This window comes from Apteryx mantelli, chromosome 1, assembly GCF_036417845.1.
Source record: "Apteryx mantelli isolate bAptMan1 chromosome 1, bAptMan1.hap1, whole genome shotgun sequence".
NCBI classification, from domain to species: Eukaryota; Metazoa; Chordata; class Aves; order Apterygiformes; family Apterygidae; genus Apteryx; species Apteryx mantelli.
This window is the reverse complement of record NC_089978.1, coordinates 212,840,305-212,859,057: the sequence shown is the minus strand read 5'-3', so window position 1 is coordinate 212,859,057 and position 18,753 is coordinate 212,840,305. Positions and strand designations below refer to the sequence as shown.

At 38.9% G+C, this 18,753-nt stretch overlaps 1 protein-coding gene across 2 annotated transcripts in view; it reads left to right on the top strand.

Annotated features, from left to right (window-relative positions):
- The window catches only part of SEMA3A (semaphorin 3A), a 176,099-nt gene that overhangs the window by 104,265 nt on the left and 53,081 nt on the right, over nucleotides 1–18,753 (top strand). For both annotated transcript variants that reach the window (XM_067316877.1, XM_067316878.1), the window contains exon 6: nucleotides 5,354–5,473. In XM_067316877.1, the coding sequence (XP_067172978.1) occupies nucleotides 5,354–5,473 (120 nt within the window). The remainder of the gene's footprint in view (nucleotides 1–5,353; nucleotides 5,474–18,753) is intronic.

Genomic DNA, 18,753 nt, shown 5'->3' with positions numbered 1-18,753 from the left:
AGCATCATATTTTGTTTTAAATCAGGATTCAGTTAAAGCCATGAGTTTATTAGCACTATAGAAAATGGTAAAAATGGAACATGCAAAGGCAGTGACTATTTTTTAATTTCAGTCACTTATCTAAAACCCAGGATGAAGCTATAATTAACATTCCCCTATCCTCAGAAACGAACACCCTTTCTTCTCAACCTCCTCATAACTACCTGACAGCCATATTGTATTACTGATTATAGTGCTGCATTTATTTAAATCCTTTGCTGCAGAGGTTCCCTTGGTATTTAAGAAAGTGTTCACCAAATTCACCACTGGTCCACAATGGCTTATTCTATCTTTGCCAAAAGCACAAATTTAATGGGACTATGTTGACCCAAAGTGAAATAATTTCCTCTCCCAAAGTAGGTGAACTTCACCTGAGGAAGTGGAGAAAAGGGAAAAACGAACTGGCTAAGCAATGACTGTATGGAAAGGTTTGGTCCAGTCGGACCCTGAAGTAGGTATCCTGGGGTGAAACAGCAAATGGGGCCACAACAGCTGGAAGATGGGCCTCTTGACCACAAATGCTTCACAAAAATAGGCTACTTGAAGAAGAGGAAGGCTGAACTACTTCTTCCCTTCTTCTGATACACCTCTGATATACCTGGCCCTTCAGGTGCCAGAAATATTTGTACTCGCCAGTAACCAGGGATCAACCCAGGTTCAAGTGGGTGAGGGTGTAAATTGATAATCTTGGAGTCATTAAAATGCAACATTATAGTTGTAACACAACATACCTATAAAGAAGATAAGAGAAGGCTGAGAAGTAACAGTAATTAATACAGTTAAATACAAGAGTGGAAAATAACCTCTATTCTTTGTCAGAAGTACTCAACAGAGAGTTTGCAAAGTGGAGAAGAGTACATTCTTGACTCAATAGCTAGAAGGTAAATCTTAGGTAAGTGAAATGTAATTACTCAAGCTGGAATTCAGGCAAAGCACTAAGGCTAATCTGCAACAAGTAACTTAAGATTTTTAATAGCCATTAGTACTCAGGGTTCTTATTTTATATTTCAGCTGAAAGAAACTCTTATAAGGGTAAAAAAGATCTTCAGTTTTCTCTCCTTCCTCACAAAATTCAATAATGTTTGGGGGAAAAAAAACAAAAAAAAACAGTTCATCATTATTAAATTGTTCCAATATCTTTTCCAGTATACGTTCCTTGTTCCATCCACCTGCAAACATTTTTCATTATTTTTTTAAGAGTTGTTCATTTAAGGTAGTTATTGCTACTCTACTCTTAAGTAAACACCAGCTGGGAACATGATATAACCAGTTCCAAATAATATAAGACATTATTCATCCATTCCCAATCTATATGCTGCTAACTAAACAAACTCCATTTGAGTGGGCTAATGCAGGAAAATGTAGAGAGTACCTAGTCCCTGGGCACCGCTAGTGTGTATTTCAGGGCAGGAGCAAAATGAGAGACAGCAGGGTTTTCAAAGAAAGCAGTCACTGGAGAAAACTATCACTGAAATGCATTAGTCTAAAGCAATTGTATCTGTATAGTTGAAAAACCCTCAGAGAACAAGACATCCCCTGTCCTATTATCAGTCAGATATTCTTTAGGAAATCCCACCTCGGGATTTTCAAAAGCTCTGATAATCCGGGATCCTCAAAGCTATTTATGTTCCTGTGTCTCACTCATTTCTTTTTATATACATTTTAAAATAATTTTTGCATCTGTTTAGGTGCCTTAATACTCCCAAATAGGGATTAATCTGAATGTGATCTGAAGAACGATGGCTTCTTACCAAGGAAGAGCATTATTCTTCTCGCTTACTCTCCTCCAGATTAACTGCTAAGTACATAAAAGATTCATGATTTAAAGGTTTATTCTAGCTCTTGACCTGAATGGGATTGAAGTCAGACCATCGTGATCCAAAAATCTCAACTTCAGTGATATGAATAAACCTACTACCCAAGGGTATCAGATATTGTTTGGGAGCTCTTTTACCAGGGGCAACAATCAGGAAATTCAAGGCTTGCTTTTGCCTGTATTATTCATCTGCTGAACTTTCTTATTTCTTTCAAAAAGGAAGCTAATACTTATGTATCTGCCAAATATATATATGTGTGTGTGTGTGTGTGTGTGTATGTATGTATAATGCTGTTTTCTTTAAGAGCTGAAGAGAAACAATTGAGAAAATAAGTTTATGCAGTTCTTGTTTAATATCTTCCTATCTAATGAAACCGGGAGATGCTGGGGGAATGACCTTATACTTCCATGGTGCTCTCATGCAGTATGTGGGAATAAATGGTTCCTTTTTAAACCAGCAATATTTACAGGCTTTAATTGTCACCTCTTTATTTAGTAAAGTCAATATATGTATTTCTGTTTGCGCACGTGTGTCAACATGCTATATCTTTAAGTGGCTTGTGTCCAAAACATAGAAGTTTTTCCTGTGAAAACAATGGAGGCCCATCAGCTGGTTCTGAACAGAAAGCCACAGTCCTTGCCTTACGCTGTTGGACTTGAAATACAAAATGACAACTTATTTCTTTGCATTTAGTCTTTCTGCTTAAGAAATATTTGTCAGTTTGTGAATTGTTAGTTTCCACTTCATTCCTAAAACTAATGAAAACTGCTTTTAAAACTGCTACCAACAGTAGTAGCACAATGGCACAAAAGAAGTATTTTCTAGGCCAGTAAGTGTCCAAAAGAAGGTCTTCATAAGGAAACAAAACATAATTTACTTCTAACTAGAGAGGAGGCAAAATTCTGATATAACTTTTGGATAGCCCTGCATCAAGGGATACACAATCTGGGATATGACTTGAAGCTCGCCCTTGATCTGGCAAAAATCTCACAAAATCTCACAAAAAGAAATGGTATTTCTTGGTATTTCTATCTAAGCTGAAATCCCTTTTTTGCCTTACTGTAGTACCACACATCTGATCCTGATGAGACTGAGAAAACTATGAGAATACATTTAAAACACCAAAGGGCTGTTCTGCAGCCTTGGTGCATGGATGGCTATTTATCACACATTTTCCTGATTTAAAGATTGTATCTGAAATCCACTGACTTCAATGGACCTTGAGTCAGTTCCTGCTGGAAATCAAAGAAAACCAATTCAAACCGTAGGCAATGGTCTAAGTATATTGAAACTTAGAGGAGCTGTAGTAGACAATAAAGAAAGGTCAGCTGGTTTTCTACAGCTCTTTCTTCCTTTGGAACACACAGAAACCCATTATTGATAAAACTCTTATGCTGTCTTTCACCACTGACAAAAAAAGTACGAGCCAGAACAAGAGCACAGCAGAATGAAATGGTTTTAGGATGAACTGAGTCAAACCCAGAAGGTGCATTAATTTCAATGGTGTCTTTATATTGAGTTAGAAGTTGAAGTACCTAACCCCCTTAAAATTCAAAATAGTACAAATATGTAATTTTAATAAATTATCGAGCTATTTTTGTAGTTTTAATAATGTAGTATTAAATATAGATTTTTTTTTTCTTGATTGACCTTTCCATCTGTTGATAACTAAGAAGTAAAATAGGGCTTGTTGGTTCCCCCCCCGCCCATGCACTTTCGATTTATATTGATTTATCCTAACTCACTGGGGAGTGGAAGACAAGAAAATGAGGATAAGGTTAAAGAAAGGTTAAGCATAGCATCAAAGCCATTTTCACAGGCAAAAAGGTTTTATGTTCTTTAAAATCTCAGCTGCATACACTATACATAATAATCACTATAATTAAGTGATTGTCTCCCCTCTATAAAAAGTTGAAAATGACATAGAGGAATGATAAATTGTTAATTAATGATATGCTGTTCTGTTTCACTTCTGATTACACCTCCTGCTGGGCATGACTGGTCTATTTGCTTCTAATCTCTGCTGTGAATTCACTCAATTCCATGCCTTTCTGCTATCATGTTTTCACCCTTCCTGACTTGCACAACTACCATATGGTACAGAGCTACTGTAGGTTCAATTGATAATTTCATGCTGTCAATGTTCTTGGGAAAAGATCCCAGTGATATTCAATAGGCTTACTTGGATGTGGTTGTCCCACCATGGAAATACCTAAAATTGCCATGAAAATCATAAACTCGTTTCTAAAGGGTGTTTTAGAATGAGGATATGGTAGAGTTCATCATGACCATGAAAAATTTATTACCTTAACTTAAAGAAACAGTTATTTCATCCTCAAAATTATCTTTTTCATAGGAGACTCTCTTAAGATGGGTAGCTCAAAAACAGCAGTTGGAAAGATAACACTTTTTAATTCCATATTAAAGGGACAGTGTAAGGTAGCTCATCTCAGATACAGGCATGAAAAGGCACAGTCCTAAAAATACATTTTAGCACTTTGAATTCAGATTAATTTCATGGACAAGCTCTGCATTAACCCCCCAAAATACGTGCTTTACCTTGATCCCTGGATGTTTTCTGTAGATCTGATTACTATGTAGTTATTATTGTTATTGCCTTACCCACATTTAACTTGACCTAGTCATTTGAATTTAAATTGCATCTGTCTCTCCTCTGTGATCCTTCTAGCTGGTTCAGGAGGGGCACACAGGGACTCTAATATTATGAGCTTCATCTCCAGCTAGGCTGTGTATGTGCCATTTTTTGGGCTGAGGCTATAGGTCAATTTTTAATTCACTTGTTCACTGTGATGTGTGGAGGGCTGAGGTAGCAGGGGATGATCTCATTTGTTCACTCTCTGTTTTACTTCGACAGTCTTGCAGTTACAAAGGTGACAGAAAGAAAAAGGCATGGCCTGTCTTCCCTGTAGAAGATACTGTCATCACAGGATTTGCCTGCTCAGGAAAAAAACAAAAACAAAAACAAAACAGAACAAAACAAAAAAAACAAAAAAACAGTTTCTATATGAACAATTTGAGGGACCCAATGACTTTCTAAATTGAGAATGAATGAGCCGGATTCTCCTCTTCCCAGCACAGAACCTCAACAAACCAATATTTGGGAAGGAATCTCTTGAGGTCTCCAGTCTAATCTGTTCAGAACAGGATAACTTCAAAGTTAGGCATTTTTTTCAGGGCCACATACTGCTGTATGCCCTGGATCGCTGTACAAGCTATCACCAATCCAGGCTAAGAATCCAAATGTATTTTCTTAAAAAGGCTGCATTAGTAGTCGGGATGTGCAGCTCATTTGAAAGAGGTCACAGTTAAGCTCTGCAGTGAAACAGGAGGTACCCTGGTCATGTATTTTCAACGACAGTACATTGTATGTGGTTTATTACTCTTGCAATTTTCACATTATCCCTATTAGTATAAATCTCTGACTTATCATGACTTGAAAATTGAGAAATATTGCTTACAATTATATCATCCCACAGATGGTGAATTGTACTCCGGCACCGCAGCAGACTTCATGGGCAGAGACTTTGCCATTTTCCGAACTTTGGGGCATCACCATCCAATCAGAACAGAGCAGCATGACTCCCGGTGGCTCAATGGTATGCAAAATGTACATTTATCTGGTTACGTTCATGTGGCCATTAAAGATTAGTGCTCAGCTTCATTCCTGCACCAGCTGGGACATACGCACCCCTCTTTTATTTGCAGCAGAATTGTGTCTTAAAGCAGTTAAACGAATCAAAAGTGATTTATAAAGGAGCATTTTTGTTTTAATTGCATGGAGATTTGTGGAGTGGGATTAAATTTAAAACACGTACGGAAAGGATGACTAAAGCAGTCCTGCCGCAGGAGCAGAGGGAGCACCTCTGGGCTTGCAGAGGCACCAGCTGCACATCTGCGCAGAGCAGCTAGAGCCCTGCCCAGGACAGCACCCTGCGAAGCCTTTAATTTTTGCCTGGATAGAAGGGAATCTGACATGGGCTGCCATGGGAAAGTAAACCATCAGCACATCTGGAGCAGGCCAGAGTTGTCAATACTTTGAAAAAACTGAAAGGAGTTCTGGCTATTCTGGGTATTCCAAACTATTGAGTTTCAAAACATTCAATCGTTTAACAAGGCACAATAACTTACATTATTGTTTGCATATAACTAATCAGCCCAGTAGCTGCTTGTTTGTGTGTACACAGGGCGAGGGATAGTTTCAGTGCAAACCTGGTTTTAGTCTCGTGTTTAGTTTTCACCAAAATACTTTAAAATGCATTTGAGTACTGTATCCAAGTTCTACTGAAGTCAAAATTTCGCCATCTTAAGTAGAATAAGCCTGGGTTTTAGCTGCACAAGCATACAAACATTTTTGGAAATGAGTATTTATCATTTGAAAAAGCTGACATCTGATTTTAGTGATCCAGTGATGCTAACTGTTACTCTGAGTTAATTTATATTTTAATTTTTTTAAAGAGTTGGCAAGCGACTTTTGCTGTACATGTTGCTTGCATCTGTCAGACTTGCACTCCTGTTTCTGAATTCACAAAATATTTTGTGCTTAGATATTTTTCTCTTCTAGCCACAATATTTACATCTGTGCTGAGGTCCAGGTTTTCTTATGTGGTTTTGCAATTCAGTGCAAACTGTTGATGTAAATTTTGGAAATGTAATAGCAGACTATCTTTTAATAACACAGCTTCTTATTAGCTACAGCCAGGAACATTTAGTGTCATTCTGGTTATCATATTAACTGTATGATAGATCCATAAGACAACCAATCCCTGATTCATAATGGAAGTCACAAAGCGCTATTGTACTTTGGATAAACAATACATACATACATATATATACACATACACACACACACACACACACACACACACATATATACATACAGGATATATATATTGCATAAGCATATCTATATCTGTATATGTATATGTATATATATTTTAATCTGGCATGCTGTATGAATCTGACTCTGTCCCATTAAATTCAGTTTTGTCAAAACTCATGTGGACTACTGGGAGGACAGATTTAGGCCTATTACATTTCAGTTCTACAGTCTGGGGTTGCTCTGTAAACCAGAAATATTCTTCATTGATTATTTATTATAATAACAGACGTAATACCTGGACTTCAGGAGACTTTAAATTACATGGGTTACAGACATATCCGTCTATCTTGGTACCTGGTGGATTAATAATATGCTAAAGATAACACAACACCCACTTTCATTATGATAGTCAGGATGAAATGAAGCCCAATCATGCAAGTAAAATCTGCCTTTGTGCAGTAGCTTTGCACGCTGACGGCTGAGCCGGGAGGATTTATGCAGTGGGAAAGCACAGCCATTGTCCACAGCCCCTCTCCTTCGTCGCTGAAAACGTGTCGTGCCTTTGCGGGTTCAGTTATCAGTCTCTCAGCGCTAAACGTGAGAACTGCTTTTCCCAAATTAGCACTAAGGTAACATCTGACATGGTGCAGAAACCACAATTGCTTTTCGTGCTCAGGATGGGGAGGAGAAGACAGTCGCACCTAAAGAGCTTACAGACCTCAGGCTTGCTCGAATTTAAATATCCTCTGAAAACATCATAAAAGTAGAAAGACAGCATTTGCCATAGTACAATGTGAAGCTGATTTTCGGCTCTAAGCATAATTACAGCATATTCCCATATGGAAAGTTTCAGAACAACTTAAAAAGCCAAGAATCAAATAGAAGCCTTTAGAAATTATTCTCGTAACAGTCTATAACTGATGAGAATGATTCTTAAGTACATTTTTAAATTTCCCCATTGCAACTTAATAAGGTTACATCCCTAATACAGAATCCAAAAGGTTGGCTTAAAATTTGCACTACAACATTCCTATTAAAGGCTCCAGGACTTTACTGTTAATTTCCCAGTGATAAGGCCCTGCCAGCATTTCCATAGAACACTCCTACTTTCAGCATCTTACAGGGAAATCCAAAAATGATAATTCTTTAGGTTTGAAACTCTGCAGGAATGCCAGTCCTCTGATTTTTTTTTTCTTTTGCCGTTTGTGTTTTTTAAAGTGGAATTATAAAAGAAGTTTTGTATTTGCAGATGTATTTAAAGTGGATATACTTTTAATGAAGTAAGCTAGCATTGAAGGATGAGTTGTAGCCTACATTCTTAGAGATCTGTATAAACTAGTACAGTCTTTTGAAACTTCTTAAGTTTGCAGACCTTTAAGTGTTTTTCGTAACGGCATGTATTGCTATACAGTGATAGGCTAGCTTTTTGAGCTCACCTTCTACAATGTGCTTAATCTCAGGTTAAAAAAGACTATTCTAGTGGGTGTATACAGAAAGTTTGGTAAGGACAGAAATTCTGATCAAACTTGCAGATAAGAGAAATCCTCATCTCCATGAAGATTAATAGCTAGGAGGTGAGACGTCCAGTTGTAAGTCCCTGCTAAGGCTTGTTTGGCTCACAGCTGGAACTCAAAACTGCTTTTCCCATGCTAACTCTAAGGTTAGAGCTGACAGGGTGTAGAAAATACAGCTGCTTGGTGCCAAAAATGGAGAGGAGAAGACAGTTGCACATGAAGAGCTTGCAAACTTTTTTTAATTTTTTTTCATTTAAATGTCATCCTGAACTGACAAAAATATAGAACATTTACCATTGCACAGAGTGATTAAGCTTTTCAGATTTAAGTGTGACTGCAGAGCTCCTACAGAGATCACAGGGTCACCTGTTGGAGATGTTTCACTTTGCTTAAGTAGGCAAATGCTGCTGGGAGGAGGGCTTTGAACTGTGCCCAGCCCAAGGGAAGGTGCTGACTAGCAGCTTTTAAAGACATTTTAAGTCTTTTTAAAGACTTTAGAGGCCGTCAGGCTTCTAAAGACGTTTCATTTTGTATAAATAATTGAACAGTCACCAAGCCAAATAAAGCAAGAGAGACTGATTCGATAGCCGTGCAGTGAGGGCGTTCAGCTAGAGCGCAGGGAACCATGCATCAGTCACTGTAGCCGTGTATATTTAATTATTAATACAGACTGGGCCAGATGTGACATGGAGGCATTTCCAAAAACACTGTTAAATATTTTGGTGCTCAGGGAAGTTGTCTTGGACATGAAAAGCAGCAGTTCAGTGCCCCAGCCTGAACCATGTGTTCTGTTACAAGCCGTGTGCATGCCCACCCCTGACGTTTGTTGGCTCCACTAGTAAGTGCATGGAGTTTCTCTGCACAAAAAGCTTTGACAGTCGCGACTGGTCCCTGTGAGGGACAAGAAAGAATTTGAACTCTCAGAAAAAAGTCCCAGAAATTGGAAAAGCATTTCCTGTCCAGCTTCAGTAATAAGGGTTTTGATGTTACACATCTATTCTACAGAGTCCTGGTAGCAGCATACAGGCGAAACCTTCTTTTCCTTTAAATATGCAGTTACCTGTTATAGTTCAGAGGCGTGAGAAGGCAGCGTTATTTCAAGGAACCATAGATGGGATCACGCTTCTATGAACTGTTTCCGCAATAGCAAAAGATGAGCAGGAGGCCTGAGCAGTCTGAGGTGGGTTCCCTTGACACCGGGAGAGGTCCCTGGTGAACCAAAAGCAGCCGGTTTGCTCCACACCACCCGCTCCCGTCTCTCCAGCCGGGGAAGCGTTCACGCAAGGGCTGAGGGCATGGCTGGAGGCAAGAAGGCAGGAATGGCAGTGCAGTGGACCAAAGCAAATGCTAAGCAACACACGAGCAATGTGCTAACACCGGTGCTCGACCTAAAGGTTAGGGGAGTGGAAGGAAAACTGGGAGCAGCGCTCCTCTTCTCTAGGTCTGGCCTGAGCGCAGAGGATCTGACCATAAATTGTTAACATTTTGTAAAATGAATAGCCATAAGCATTTATATCAAAAGGGGAAAAAAAAAAAAGTGTTGGGTTGCAGAAGATTTGAAATGAAATGAAATCACAAAAGCTGCATGAAGGTTGTATTAGGAATCTGTTTTGCACCCCAGAGAAGTAAGGCATTTCTGGCCCCACTCGCCCTCTTTACTAGACCTGGAGTTAAAGAGGGAATGTTAAGCTGGATTTCCAGGCTTGGCTTGGAATTCCCTTGCTTTTTGTGGGTTTAAACCAGCTCTATAACATTATTTTACCATATTTTCTGTGGCAAAGTTTTTAAAGTGGGGTAGTAGCTGTGCTTAGTCTCCTGGGGTTATTGTCCTTCATAATCTTTGCTTTATGGTTACATAAACAGCTGAGAATTATAGAAGCTGAGCGACTGTTCAATAAAAAAGAAAATGTCCTCTTAAATTTCACAGGCTCCAAGACAGGAAACGTGGACTTGATACACTTATGATATTTGTACAGCACTTAACAACCATCATCGTATGTTGTTTTCCCCTATGACAGATTGTAGGATGCCTGAATAATGGCAACGTACACATACAATTTTGCATATTTAGGTATTACATAGTAGAGATGCTTATGGCAAGAACAAGACAGGATTTCAGCTAGTTTACAGGATTTTTTCCCCTCTGATAAAAGTGTATTAAATACGTCAGGATGCTTAGAAATGAACCTTTGTTCTCTTCCAACTACTCTTGAGGCCTGGATGTATTCATTTGCTCCATTGAATCTTTGATTTTTTGCTTTGGTCAGCCACACCAAACCCATGCACAGCCCCTGACATCTCCCTCTTCTGCACCACTCCACATCCCAAAAGCCTCCCTGGCTTTCCAGCTCACCTCCGGCACGCTGCCAGTCCGTGTATACGGAAGGAAATAAAGCGCATGCCAGCAAAGAGCATAGGTAAGCAGACGTGGAAAGTGGTTGACCTGCCAGCAGAGATGGGACCAAACCATCTTAGTACCTTGGGGTTGTTTCACAAAGTATGATTGAGCCATGGAGAAAAGAGGCTGTGGAGGCTATAAATACAATAAATCCCCAATGAGAAAAGAGCTACTGAAATAAGGACATAAAAACTACTGGGTATGAACTGGATAAGAATACATTTAGTCTCCAAATTAGAAGCTTTAAAACACAAGGGGAATGAGATTAGAAAAAGCTGCCCAATGTTGGAGACATCTTAGCTTTAAGAGGAGTTTTGATACATTTTTATGTGCAGGTATCTAGCACACTTGACTGACATAACATGGGACTGGATTGAGCAGACCTGCCTATAAATTTACTAAGGTAGATTTAATCAGCCTTACCAGGGACTCAGTGAGGATCTCTTGTGTTTAAAATAGGCATTTCTCGCCTTTGACCCAAATTAGGCAGCTGCTATCTCGTATCGTGCAGCCTGCAGAGAGGAACAAAGTCCTGCACTGTGCTATCATTGCTTATACAGGCATCAACAGCGCCAGCCCTTGCAAGAACAAAACATGCCCATATATGCAAGCTTTATTTCTCACTCAATACACTCTCCCACCCCCATTCCCATTAGCTTCGTTGCTAAGAATAGTAATAAATAATTTCACAGTGATAAATTCCATGTGTGACAAATGCTAATGTCACCTAACACAGTTCTAGGAAGTACTCAGAAACTATGGTGACGGTGGTATAATAATCTGAACAGAATGGAATACAAACTCAATTTACAGTTTTTTTTCCCCCCTTAAGACTACAGATCCAAATTCAAGATGTTGAATACAAAATTTAAATTTCTTTTCTCTTTGCAATCTAACAAATCTTTTCTCCATACGTTTCATTACAACCCTTTCTATTCTTTTGCTCTCTGAAGAAATGTAGAATTTCCGAAAACACAAAAATTCACTTCTTCCTTGCTTTTATTACTTGGTGTTCATACTGCCACTAACCTGGGAGAATACAATACGGGAGCTGTAGGTCTAGCTGAACATTTGATCAGAAGGCGCTAATATATTTGAATCAGTTGACACATCCTGTCTGATAACTGCTCCCTGGATCTTTATGCAAACTAGGAGAAATCTCTCATTCAGAAACCATAGGTCAAGTGGCAATTAGAGAATGTGCAGGTGCTTTATGGCTCCTATGGATGTGAGGAAAAGCATGAATGTGTTGGGTTAAAAAAAATAATAATAATAAATTTTACCATCTCCAAGACCACCAAGTGGCCTGAATGAAGTTATTTTAAATCCTTCTAGTAACTAGACCTTTTTTGTCTTCCTTTCTAGTCTTATGGTGTAGAAATGGGTCATTTTTCTTCATGAAATTTCAGTACTGTAGATGAGGTCTTTGTTGCATTTAGGTATAAAAAAATTGCTAAAAGTAGCCAAAAGATGAGTTTTGAGGCTCAAAAGAGAAAAAAAAGAGCAGGAAGGGAAAAACAGAAGAGGACATTCCCCTGGTTTGAGCACACCTTTTGAGGACTTCCTGATACTCCAGAGAATACTACCTGGAGCAAAAAGACTTACATCAGTAAACATATTGGTCGGAGTTAGAGCCACAATGTGCCTGGGGAATTTATGATACAAATTAATTCAGGAACACCCAACTTAGGATATATATAGAGAGAGATATACAGATGTATCACATGGTTAACTGGTTAACCTTGGGTTCGTACATAGGTTATAGCTTGATCAGCCTTGCTATCCAGACCAAAACATAAGAGCTGGGAGTGCAGATTAGAAGCCTTGCTTTGCTGTAGCACACTCTGTGACTCATCCACTTTGCAGAGTGTATATGATTAAAAATAATGTGAGAGCTTGAGGTTCAATGCTTTGTGCACTGGACCCACTGGAAGCCAGAAAAGCTTGACTGATGCAGGGAGTACAGTTTTAGGAAAGAAGTTCATAGTTCTCAGGACAACTGCAGTGGGGTATGACCTAGACCCAAACGAATCAGTGCAAATGCTCTGTCTAAACTGCAGGACCTAGAAGCAATTGCCAGCTTTGAAATCTAGGTGGATAACCAGTAACCCCTGGGAGCCTCACATCAGGGTGAGACCCAGGCGAGTGCCCATTTCCTTCACCCATGCTCTGATTTTTCTGTGAGGAAATTGGAAGAATGAGCCAGAATGTGCTCTGGCTAGATCCTAAAGGTGAATAAATCAGTGTACCCAACTCTACAGGCAAATCTTGCTTGGTTGGTCGGAACCGAGTTTCAATGACCCAAGAGAGTTGCTCACTACAGACATAGCCTTAGGAGCACAAATCGGTCTCATCTGCAATCTCGAGTGGTGGGAGCTGCGAAAAGACTGACCTGCATGAGGACACTGCAAGGGTCCCACGGACCCTGCGTTCTCCAGCTTGATGCCCCTCTCACACTGACAAATAAACCTCAGCAACTGTCTGATTGCCCCTAGTCCCAGTGATGCTGCATGTCCTCTGGAAGGCTTTTCTTTTTTTCCCCCTAACATGGAGGGATTTTTTTTTTTTAATATATTTTTATTTTGATGGATAACTTGCAAAGTTTGGCAATGGGCAACTTTAATGGTCTGTTTCACACGAGGAAGGTGACAAACTCTGTATCTAGCTGAAGTAGTGGTAGCTGTAGCAATAATTGCTACTAGCAAGCTTTGTATATTACTTCAGTTAATATATGATTGAAAGGACCGTATCTATATATGTATATATGTATAAATATAAACACACAGGCTACCCACATTCATTATTCATAGTCAGGAAAGCTTACTGAAAATTTCTGCCCTGGAGATGGATTTCAACAGAAAGAAAAAGAATAATAATTTGTCCAAGGCAGGTGTAACGTTGAGGTTCTAAGACTGCACTTTTCTTTGCTCTTGGTGCAGGCCCCAGTTGGAATTACACAACATGATTTTCTTTGTAATTATTATTTTTACAAAGATCTAAATCAGTTTAAGAAAAAGGAGAGTTCAGATTTAGGTGGCAGGATGCCAAAGACATTACTATAGGCCTGTACATATATACACACACACACACACACACACACACACACATATATTATAGGCCTATATTATAGGCCTTCCAAATTCAAGTAGGTTTACTGTGATCTTTAAGATCTCTGTGAGTCATCACAGCTCTGATGCTTGGAAAATATCGCTTTTAGATACCAAATTGTGCCACCTTTCCTATTAAAAAAAGTGACTAACCAGCTTTTCAAGAAAAGTTAGGAAGAAATCTGCTTCTTGGGAATCACATAGCAGAATACTGACTGATTTAAACAAAGCAGGAGTGAGTCTGTACAGCCCCCATCATTGGGATATGACATACATCTGATTTTTTTTTTTTAATGTTCTTGTGTTTTTTCCCCTTCTGCTCTAACCATCAGTTTAATTAGTGTTGACCCCGTCAATACCAATTTCCTCTTCTCGGGCCACCACGTTCAGAGTTTGGTGGGCATTCAATAGAGATTTACTGTTGACTGGGTAATTTGAGTTCATGTGTATGGTGAAAAATTAGTGAGGAGAATTACCCAGAAAAGTGGATGCCATGACAATGCATGTCACCATGGTGTGACCAGCTCTGCTGACATAGGTTTCAAAAGCTCCCCCCCTGTGAAAATGGGGCCTGTTTGCAAATTAATTAGTTTCTGGCAGCAGCTTGATTGTTGACCCAAAGTTTGTAGAGTGGAAAAACAATCAGATTAGTGTGTTCAATATAAAGGCCCAGTGCGGCACTCAAGTGCAGTTTGCCAAACTGTTGAAGCTGTGAATAGGGTGAAACAAATTCTTTTCTGAGAAGCCAAGGCAAAGGTTAAGTGTGATGTGACTAGAGCACGCTGGCCGCGGGGGGGTGGAGAATTAGAGGTTTCAGCTGCACAAAAATGGAGAGTGCTAAGCGAGTTTCATTGAATTTAATGAGATTCACAGCTTTGGCCACAAAGTATTTGGCAATGTTTTAGTCTGTGTTAAAAGGAGAAATGAGCTGGTTTTGTTTTAAGAAGTTTTCTTTGTACAGTCATGTGGGACATTGGTGATTGGGCCTCTAAAGAATATTAGAGACAGTTCCTGAACCTCAACCCTGTTTCTAAGCACCTGCAGACTTCGGGGTGTTTATCAGTTCCACCTCCATCCTGCCACACACACACATCCTCTATCTCTAAGGATGCAGTCCAAGCCTCCCATTTATCACCTCCAGCGTCTCGGTTTGGGCAGGTTCCTTCTTTTAAATAGTGCTGGTGCCACATCTCACATGCCAACGTGGTAGAAATCAACCATTTCAAACAGATCAACTAAAACTTGTTATTCAGGCAGAGAGACAAAAGTGTGTTATCATATAGATACTAAAAGATGCCATGGACCAGATCTTCACCTGATGAAGACCCAGAATATTATAACTGCAGTCAAGAAAGACCTAGCGATTTCTGCTCACTGCAGTGCTTGGCTCATTTCTGTAATAATATGCTGTTTTGTAAATACATTAACAATGTGTTTTGTTTATTCAATGACTAGGTTGTATATAAATCTGCCCTTTAACTTCCATTTAGGAAATTCATTATTATTAATGAATTCATTATATGATATATAATTCATTATATGATTGTATGATTATAATGCATTAATTCATTATATGCCTTTTAAATATTTCCTTTGCATCAAGCAACCTCTATGAAAATCTTTTTTTTCTTCTTCTTCTTATTTTACCAGTATGTCAAATAGAAAAAAGGAAAATGCTAGCAAATATGGAGGAGACCATGATCACGGGCAGTTGATGTGGTTTTCTCTTGAACCAATGTCTAAACTGATTTACGGGGAAGCCTTGTTGGCCCAGATCAGAATATCCAACCAAACTTGGGAAATGGGAGGACAAAGCAGCTGAGCTGGGAATAGGAAGGGCTGCACAACCCCATAGCCAGCACCCTGTCACGTTACTGAGACTGGCCAGCACATCCCGCAGAGCTAATGATGGAGGAGTGCGGTTGCAGCCCCTTAGCCTCTTCCTACCTCTCTCCCCCCTTCCATAAAACTACAGCTGTTAGTTTTCAACCTGTTCAAACTTTGTGAGTTGTTCTTTGTAATGGGCTGAACCTAACACCCCCTTTATACTGCCATTCCTGAACCGTGAATTGCTTGCCCCAAAAGGCATTCAGTGTTGCTTGCAATTATCGCAACTGATTGCTCAAAGCAGGCACCTGACGTGGCACCTCGCCAGCTGGAAACAAAATTGGCTCCCTACATGGGCAAATATCCACTCCAGAGTGAAGCTTGTGATGAAGTAATTATTAGTTCAAAGTAAACCAGGTATTTGAGTACCTGGTCTGTGCATTAAAATCTCAGTCAGTGGTAGACACAGCTGAATTATTCCGTAGATTCAGACCCTCCCTTTCCCACTGTCTCCATAACTTCCTCTTTTCTTTGTTCATGAAATCGTGTAAACTCCAGTCTGAATGCTTGTAAGGCCAAGTAATTGCTTTTGTTCTTTAGGTTATTTAATTACAAATCTCAGTAGATGACAGGTCCTCTGCACTAAAGGAAGACATCACATTTGCACAGTTACAGAATCTGAACACAAATGTGTGTGGCAAATCAGTGACTGCAGATTTATTCATGCCCTCTGGGACCTGCACTGCCTTTTCAGCTTAGCATGCAATATGATTTAAATTACAGCTTGTGCAGAGCTGTGCCTTGGGATTACACTCCATGTTTCCAACTGTTTATAGTTCAGTGAGCTTTAACCTCTGTGATTCTGAAAATTAAATAATGTCACGGCTGATATCAAACTGATGGCTGGTACTAGATTGCTAAATACAGTCTTGTATTATAAGCCTATTTTTACAACAAAGTGGAAACATCAATGTGTTTAAACCACAGATAATACAGTCACGTAATTCAAGAGCACAATTTAAAAGCTATACCAGCAAAGAATAGCAAAGTTAATATTATGGACCATTCTTAAGCATGTATTCCTACTTTTTCTGTATTTAACAGAATTATGGCTACTGACTGTATTAGAACAGAACTATGCATTACTATGTTATCAGGTAGGCACAAAGATTATGCAAGATCAGGAAATGTAGATAGATTATTTGTTTTAGTTAAATTCTGCTTTATTAATTAATTCCTTGTCTATTTTATAGTTTTATTATTTCTGAAATACTGTGATGTATCAAATCTTACATCCTTCAGTACTGTAACAGTAGGCCACCCTTCTATAGAGGAGGAAAGAAAACACCTAAAACTGATCTAATTAATAAATACATAGAACTATTTGAATTTATTTATTTAAAAAGAAAGTTTAGTTATAGAACTGTATTTTTAATCTGGTATCAAATTCTCCAAGAGATCAATTTTCTTCCTCTTCAGAATTTTAATCGTTACAAACATTTTTGGTTCTTCTTTTGGTTCTGCAAATCCAGCGAACCCAGGAGAGATTTGGTTCTAGCTCCTCTTGAGCCTCTATCATGGATTTCTTCCCAGATTGCACCAGGCCACAGCTGTAAGACAAATGGGTGAAACAGATGGCACCAACAGCATGATTTAGCCCATAGAACTTTATTCATGACGGTGATGTAAGGAAGAGAAAACAGGACTTAACTCTCAGGGAGGGACAAATGGGAGAGACAAATGGAAACTTGTTTTCACTTGTAAAGGCCACTTACTTGACTATGTAACAGAGAAAATAAAAAAAGAAGCCTCCAAATACCCTATTAAAAGAATCACGGTTTTCAGATATGACAGGCAGAGCATGGAAAAAAAAACTTAGAGATGGGATCCTCAGCTGATATCTTTAAGCTTTGACCGAGCAATAGATCCTGAACGTATCTCATTTTGCTGCATTTCTAAAGCAGTGCCCACTTTTCCCTTTGACCTTAAGAGCAGCCTCTGTTACTTAGCTCAGGCTTCAGCGTTTAGCTTTTAGATTTCAAAGTGGTGTCAGGCATATCCCATAGCTTGCTCTACCATTGGATTACACGGGCCTGTATCAGTTCATCCTTGCTGAAAATGATGCTAGACTTGATTTTCTAAGAAGCATGATGTAGATAGGCTGAAAGGTGGTTTTAAACGCTCTACAGTAAAAGAAGTAGATTTTATGGTAACATTTAATAAACATCAAGGTAGCATACATCAGCTAACAATGGATATGCCTGTTCAAGCTCTATTTTTTTACCATTCTCAGACACATATCACTGGTGGCTATAGGTTGAGTGTTTCATATGTAAAAAGGTGACACACCCTATAGTGTTATCAGGCAAAATTATCTGTTTTGAAGGCAAATGTTAGACTTGGGACCACCATCTCTTATACAACATCCGGCAAAACTTGATGTTCCAAGGCTCCCTAGGGCTGCAGCAGATATACTAAGTAAATAGAGAAAAATATTTCCTATTCCCATTTACCTTTAAAAGAGATAGGTTGCCCTGTGTTTTTATTAAATTTCTGGATTATAGAAAAGTTTATTTTTAACATATGTTTATAAGTATATATGTATAAATTTAATTTCCTGTTGGTAGGTTTGTAAAGCTTTGTGTTCAGGTAAAAACAGCGGGATTTGTAGGAATATATTATTAAATGAGTTGGTATAGGGAAAAAACAGACAACCTTTCAGGGACAGAGCTCTTTTTCAGGTCATTGCTCAGAAAAACAGAAGAAAAGTTGTTTTAAGGACCAGATTACATATTTTGCCCATTCACTCCACAGCTTTTATGAAATGTTAGAGAACATTCAATGATAATACATTACCTGTGAATTTGATCTGAGGACTGGTGTTTATTGATCCCTTTACTGCTATTTGAGAGAAACTCAAATCCTTTTATAAATACTAGAAAAAGTTCCACTGATGTCAGTGAAATTAAGCGTGGCCCTCTGCGGGCATGAAATGTTTGTGCAAAGGGAACTCTTCATGCATAGAAAAATTGTATGTACTGAGCTGCTCTGACTGAGCTGCTCAAACCCCGGACCTTCCTAGGAAGCAGTAGCAAAGTAGCTGGGTAAATACCAAGCATTGGATTTACTAAGGATATTTCCTGGAAATAAAACCGGTTGCGAGCAGGTTAAAAATATAAAATATATATATATATATGTATATATTTTTAAG